Genomic DNA, 7,247 nt, shown 5'->3' with positions numbered 1-7,247 from the left:
TTTTACAGAAAAAAAAAGAGCCCGTTTCATATTAAAAAAAAAAAAAAAAAAAAAAAAAAAGAAGACACCAAAGCAGCATGTGTAGTGATTGATTTAAGAACTCATTTCAGTGTATTCCATTGTTCAAACATTTATTAGCAAAAATCCAAGCATAATCAAAGATATTAGTGAAAAGAAGAATGAAACAAGTATTTGGAGTACTCTAGTGTTTTTGTTCTCAAATAAGGAAAAATGTAACTTGAGTGAATTGAACATGAAAAAGAAGAAACAAATCCTAAAATTACCTTTCAGAAACAGTACTGAGATTTTTACAGTAAGAAGAAACTCAACAAACAAACAACAAACCTAAATAAAACAAGATTTGGCTTCAACCATGAAACATCTGAGCTTTCCTTAAGCCTGTTCTCAGATGGCTTCATTCTCTCTGAGTACTCATTTGGGTGCTTCAAAGCCAAAGTCTTGTCACTTCTTGGGTCACTTGTTGCATTATTCAAGCAAACAGGAGCTTCTAAGTAAACAGAAACATTTCTCTGGTAAGCCTCATTTCTGGTGCATAAACCATTGTTTCCTTTGATATCTAGTCTCTTTCCAAGCCTTTCAATGAAATCTTCAGGAAGTAATACTTCTCCACTTAGCTGATTGTTGCTCAAATTGAGGAGATCCAAACTTGGAAGTGTCCCCAAACTTGGAGGAATTGGCCCAATGAGGCAGTTGTTGTCTAGAGAGAGAGAGGAGAGAAGTTTCAAGGAAGAAAAAAAGGTGGGCAATTTTCCTTTCAATCCACAGCTTGAGAGGCTCATTGTTTGGACCTTTTTAAGCTGTCCTACAAACTGGGGTATACCTGTGTCTAAAGGGTTGTGATCTAATATCAAGTACTCTAAATTCTCCAAACCTGAGAGGGTTTCATGGATTGGACCGTTTAGTAAATTGTTGCTCAAGTCGAGCAAGACCAAGCTCTTGAGATGACCAAGATTTGGTGGAATATTTCCGATAAGTTTGTTTGAGCCCAAATCAATTTTTTGGAGGGAATGAAGTTGACCCAAAGAAGAAGGGACTTGACCCTCTAGAGAGTTCCAACTTAGGTCCAAAATGATCAAGTTTTCTATGCCTCCAATTTCTTCAGGGACTTCACCACTTAAATTGTTGTAACTCAAGTCAAGTTGCTCCAACATGACCATTTGACCAATCTCCTTTGGTATCTCTCCCATAAGGCTATTTTGAGACAGGCTTAGGACTCTTAAATTGGCAAGTTTTGCTAGGCTTGATGGGAGTTCACCAGAGAGAGAAGGATTGGACTCGAGAGATAAATGTTCCAAGGAAGAAAGTGAACCAAAAAGAGAAGGAGAAAGAGTGACTTGAGAGGCTAAAAAACAGTTGAAGATTGACAGGGTCTTTAGATAAGGTAACTTGAGCAAGGAATCTGAGATTTTAGCAGAGTTTTTGCAAGGAGGGTTGAGAATATCTGGGCCAATATGGATCTTTGTGACATGAAAAAGTGAAGGCTCTTCTTGACCAATCTCACACTGAACACCTGGCCATGGGGTCTCACTACATGGTTGTGGGTGTTGTTTGGACCAATCTGAGTCACCAACAAGAGCCTCAAACACATCAAAAAGCCCCAAAAGTTCCTCCTTTTCCATATCCATTTCAAACTCATCATCTGAGTTGCTCTGAGCTAAACTCACTTCGCAAGTCAAAACAAGGAACCCAACAAGGAAAAAGGACAGAAAAGAAGAAGCCATGAGAGAAGAGAAAACTCTCATTTCATAAAGAGCAAACAAAACAAAAGAAAACCCAACTCCCTCACTATTCAACTTACTATTCAACTTATGACGAAGAGAATGTACAACAGCGGGATGAGATGGGATTTGAAAAAAAAAAAAAAAAAAGTTCCTCTACTTTATGATAATGTTTAGTCCTTCCCTTTTCCTTTGAAGTGAATTGGTGGCAAAGGAGAAGAATTAAAAGAGAGTATCTTTGGAAACCCTTTTTTGGTGCCAATGTGTATTTTGTGTCAGTCACTAAGGATGAAATGACATGAATTCTAAGCTTGTCGCCTGTGCTCTATCCCCACACTTTTCCATGTGGTGAATATGACAGTTTTTAGTTTGCATGGAAAAGAGAGTGACAAGAGGGAAAGCAAGTTTAATATAAGTAGGAACAATTTGTCAGAATATGCATTATTAGTTTCCCATAGAAATGGTAACACGATGGGACTTGGCTACTTTTTTTTTTCTTCTTTTCTACGGTGAATTTTATTATAGAGGATAAAAAAGATAACATGTTGGTAGAGTTTGTTTTAAACCATAGATTTGTATGTATAAGATTTTATTAATTTTATGTACTTATTTATTTTAACGTGATTTTAAATAAATTTAATATTTAAAAACATACACTATTTATAAGTGGTTTTAATGTAGAAAATACCCTCTTTTCTTTTTTGGTAATGGCTAAATTCTTAAAAAGTCAAGTTCGTTCATTTTACTATTAGAATTGAGAATTTAAATTAAAAAGTAAATTAATATAAGAGAAAATATTATATTAAAAAAATTAAATTTAAATTTTTATAAAAATAAATTCTGTAATAAAAATTTAAATTATAATTCGAATTACAAAAATAAAAAGGGCATCAGAATCTTTACTTTCATACGTGTAGAACCGCCAATTATCTCTCTCATTAATTGGTTGGATTTGGAGTTCTATTTCTGTCCCTGCCTTTCATATATATACTTTTTACTACCCGAGAAGGGTAAAAAGAAAGCTCTACTTCTAAGTGGACGTCATTTTCACCAAAACTGTTCCTGCTATCTGTTACTTATATTTCCCAAGCATGGAATCAAGCCAAACTCATTTTATCCTGCATAAAGATATTAGAGCAAATTTGTAATCAATTATTAGAGGATTGTAAATTTTCACCCAAATAAATAGACTGTAAATTAGGGTGTTCTACTTCTGTATAGTTGCTTATAAGTTGTAAATGAAACCTTACAGTCTTGGCATAGTATTTTCTTAAGGTTGTGTGTGTCTCTATAAATCAATGAGTTATATATGCAGGAAGAATCCGTAGGAGCCGAGTCATTATAGTTTAGAGCAAGGCTGCAATATGGATAAACACGGACCGTGTTAGACCAGACATGACAACACACTTGTGCCTAATTAATCGAGGTGTGTCAAGTATGACCCACTTATTTGACAGCTCTGATCTCAGCCACTGAATGAGTTTTAAAATGATTCTATTTGTTGAAACTTTTTTTATTTTTTTATTTTTTTACTTTTGTCTCCCTGTAATTGATAATTACTTTTAACTGCTTGGGTTTTTTTATAATCATCTAATGACTAAAGATATACTTTTTCACATATTTTGGTGTTCTAGGCGTAAAGAAACCGCACCAATCCATCCCCAACTTGGTGGTTAACAACTCCAGTGACGATTTATAGTTCAACCTTGTAGTTTCCAAGAGAAATAGCAATACGATGGGACTTGCTACTTTGACCACACTCGTGATCTTTCATTTATGAAGAACCCACTTCCCAAAATATACATTTAGGCTGAGAAAGTCAGTTTACTATGCCTATGAAAAAACAATAAACTGTTAGTTTACAAATACGATTCCTTTAACTTCCGTGTTTAAATCTAAAAATCAACCTGCATGCACGAAAACTAAGATATGAGGGCAATGACATAAAGAACTAAATACAAGCCTTGTTAGGCTTTATGATAAACTGAGATGAAACAAAGAAAAGGCAACACTTTTCACAGAAGTATCAATTTGGTATATTGAGCTCACTACCATATTCCTCATAGATCTGACTTGGCAAATCTTCGAACACTGCAGCAGGAGATCACGCAAAATTAATACTACCAAGTTTTGGCCCTTTGTTTAGCAGAAATCCTGGTCCATTATGAAAAATTACCATGTAATACGTAATCCTACCAACTCAACTAGATATGTTTTTCTCAATGCAATGCCAAACAAGGTTCCGAATGAGGACCAGCAAAAACCAATTAAAAGAAGCAACATTACATGCTGGACCTGAAATTTCAACAAAAAGAAAATGCTGAACCTGAAAATTAGTATACCCTATATAGAAAAAAGGTATTGGATATATTTTCTTAGGAGGAAAAAGAATTATTGAACACAGAGTGATGTTTCTTCTCAGTGACAAGTGCTAGCTTAAGTGGCGGACCTTAATCTATGTGCATAGCAACAAATACATTACACTATCTGAATCCGCCCTAATCGAGTGGTAGAGCTCTAAGTTTGAGCTGAGCTAATCGGGTCTGTCCAAAGCCTGCCATTACGGGTGGGGATGGGGATTGCAATAATCCTCGAGGGGCGGAAGATCTGCCCTCACTAGTGGGGATAGAAGATAATAATTTGTGATGGGTTCACTACAAGAAATATCAGCATTAGTAGCTGACAAAAAACGCTATTAATCATTAACAATAGCGTTTTGTGGAACGCTAAGACATCGGACGCTATTAAAAGTCGTAAGAAAACATAGCGTTCTAAGAGAGTTACTGAAAACGCTATAGAATTGAGATATTATAACGTTTAAGACAAGTTATTTTCAACATCTTACAACTATTTAACATGGCTACGATACAGATTAATAGCTTTTTTTCCTTGTGTTTATACTCTTGTAGCTTTTTAAAATTATTATTGATATCCTTTTGAATTTAAAATTATTATTGATATCCTTTTGAATTCATTCAAATAGATGGTAATTCTGAGTAACATCTTATATCTAAATAGGAACATTCAAATTAAAACATAAAAACATTCTACGTATCAATTATTATCAGTATCTACCAAGTTGGCAATAAAATTACGTTTACAACATAACTCATACAATGTCCAAAACCTTAACATTCAAAACAAGTAAAGAAAACAGAGGAATAGCTGGAGATATTAAAGTATCCAAAACGTCTAACTAAGTGAAATGGTGAAAGTAAATCCTTCCATCTTGACAAAATGCTTCAAGAAAAAGTCATCTCCATTGTTTAACCTGTAAGAAAGTGATCTACTATCAATATAAAGAAAAAAAGACACATGTTAATGTTGAGGTAGAGCTGGTTTCTTTTCCAGCATCTCATAATGAAGCACAAAATTATCCTGCGATCGAAGTTTACTTCAGCCGACTACCCAAAGAAAGAAAACTCAAATGTATTTGGATCAAAACAGTGATAGGATCCTCTCTTAGGTGTTTGTTTTGACTAGGGGCTCCATGTTGGGGACCCTAATAAACCACAAGCAGTGTTCTTTGTGATAAAACCAGCCTCTGTTATAACTGCGATTGAAGATGTCAGTCAAGGCAATTAGTAAAACATTCAGTCGACTTGGTTACATAATAGATTTTGAGTAGACAACGTGCATATAGAAAGTGCTTAGAAATAGTAAGTGAGAAGTGCTTACAGTTCATTTGCGGCATATAACTGGGCTTCGTCTTTAGGCATGCTGCACAAGAAAGTAATGGAAGGTTTTTTCTTTGTATTTGGATCTTTCAATTATTTCCACGTTTCCAGGTGTTGGCTCTTCTTTTTTTTTTCTTGGTACACAAACTAGTTTGCTTTTCACAATCTCTAATTAACCACAACTTAGATTTGCAAAAATGAAACAGACTCATGTTTCCATTTGAAACCACCGAATCAGATAAGCAAAAGAACTATTTGCAACACCAGATGATCATACCTGGGAATGATAAGATGAATGTGAAGATGGAAACATATCAGAGCCATGTACGTGCAGCAGATCCTGATTGTTTCCAGGTGTGAAGGACACACCACTACTGCTGACTGATGGAGCATGTTGCTGTTGCTGCTTAGGTCGATGAGATGAATATGTTGCTCCGAGATTGAATCTAGCAGACCTCCCCATCTGGGTATTGAAACATGGAAGTATTAAGAGTAAACTCATAAGATAACAAGGACATGTAATTAAAAAAGAAAAACGATCTAAGACCTGAGATTGCATCATTGACATGCTATTGTCGTGAAGTTGTTCTTTCTGGTGCATATCCATTGCATAATCAGCATTACCAGCTGGGCAAGATTAATAACATGGTGAACACATACAGTTCCAAATCGACGTGTGGTAACCAGTACAGGTAATATCTGTGAAAGGTACTGGTTTCATTAATAAAAGAAAAATACACTAGACACCAACTAACAACTAATGAAACATCCTAATTTACAAATGCACAAGACCAGAAAGCTTATAATTACATGCCATACAGGCAAGTAGTGGCACATTCACAAAGAAACTGATACCACGAAGGGCATTGGATCTTGATACATATCACAGATACAGCCCACATACCTAAAAGGCCGAATGCCACAGCCTACATACCAAAAAGCCTGGAGGGGAAGGGGAAAAAAAAAAACAAGAAAAACAACAACAACAACAAAAAAAAGTGATACCTGAAAAAGCAAGTAACCAAAAAAAAAAAAGAAAAAGATTGCAAAAGAAGCGACCATAGAATTCGCTTAAAAGAAATAAAAATTGCACCATGAACATGAATAAATATTATTTCATATTTTTGTCTCCAAGCCATCATAACCACAACGAAAATAGAACAAGAAAAACAAGAGTAAATTCGGATTTAAACTAAATAGGAGGAAAAAGTGGAAAACCCTACCTCAAAAATAGAAGCTCCTTCCTCAAAATTTCTTGAGGGCTTAGCATCCCGACGTTGCCCTCAACATTTTGAATCAAGTAGTGTCGACCTCCACCGCCGGAGATGGCGGCTCAAGGCGCGGACGACGGTGGAGCTCCGGTGAGCTTCCGAGCGTGATGGATTCCATAGGCTGTCATCTCGTTCTCCTCTTCGTTGTGAACTCATAGAAATAAGAATCACTCATCAAGAACGAGTGAGTTATTAAATTTTGAAATTCAAAAATTTTTCTTGGAAGAAGAGAGAGAGAGAGTTCGGCAGAGGAAGAGAAGAACGAGAAGGAGAGAGAGAGAGTACATGTAGAATAAGGAGAGGCAGAAAAATAAATATGAGAAAGAGAGAGAAATTTCGGGGTTGTTCTTTTGGAGTGTAACTTGAGTGTAGTTTTTGAGTTGAATTTAAATTATAACTTGAGTTGAAGTTGTAACTTGAATAAAATTAAGTAAAGTTAAATAAAATTAAAACTTAAAAGAATGTGAACTTAAATAAAGTTAGAACTCAAGTTGTCTTTTTTTGAGTTTTTTGGACAAAAAAACATGCCCAATTTTCACAAGCCAAAACATTTCATGATT

The 7,247-nt window shown here is 35.3% G+C and overlaps 1 protein-coding gene across 1 annotated transcript; it reads right to left on the bottom strand.

Annotated features, from left to right (window-relative positions):
- Positions 1 to 308: 308 nt before the first annotated feature.
- Positions 309 to 1,755, bottom strand: LOC21388813 (piriformospora indica-insensitive protein 2). The gene has a single exon (XM_010095611.2). It carries the CDS (start codon positions 1,740 to 1,742, stop codon positions 309 to 311), a length of 1,434 nt encoding a protein of 477 aa, XP_010093913.1. The 5' UTR covers positions 1,743 to 1,755.
- Positions 1,756 to 7,247: the final 5,492 nt, after the last annotated feature.

This window comes from Morus notabilis, unplaced genomic scaffold (assembly GCF_000414095.1).
Source record: "Morus notabilis unplaced genomic scaffold, ASM41409v2 Scaffold211, whole genome shotgun sequence".
In the NCBI taxonomy this organism is placed as follows: Eukaryota; Viridiplantae; Streptophyta; class Magnoliopsida; order Rosales; family Moraceae; genus Morus; species Morus notabilis.
Note: the sequence above shows the minus strand (reverse complement) of the source record. Positions and strands in the feature narration are given on the sequence as shown.

Excerpts from the sequence above, each read along its gene's own strand:
- LOC21388813 (XM_010095611.2), bottom strand. The coding sequence starts at position 1,742 with ATGGCTTCTTCTTTTCTGTCCTTTTTCCTTGTTGGGTTCCTTGTTTTG.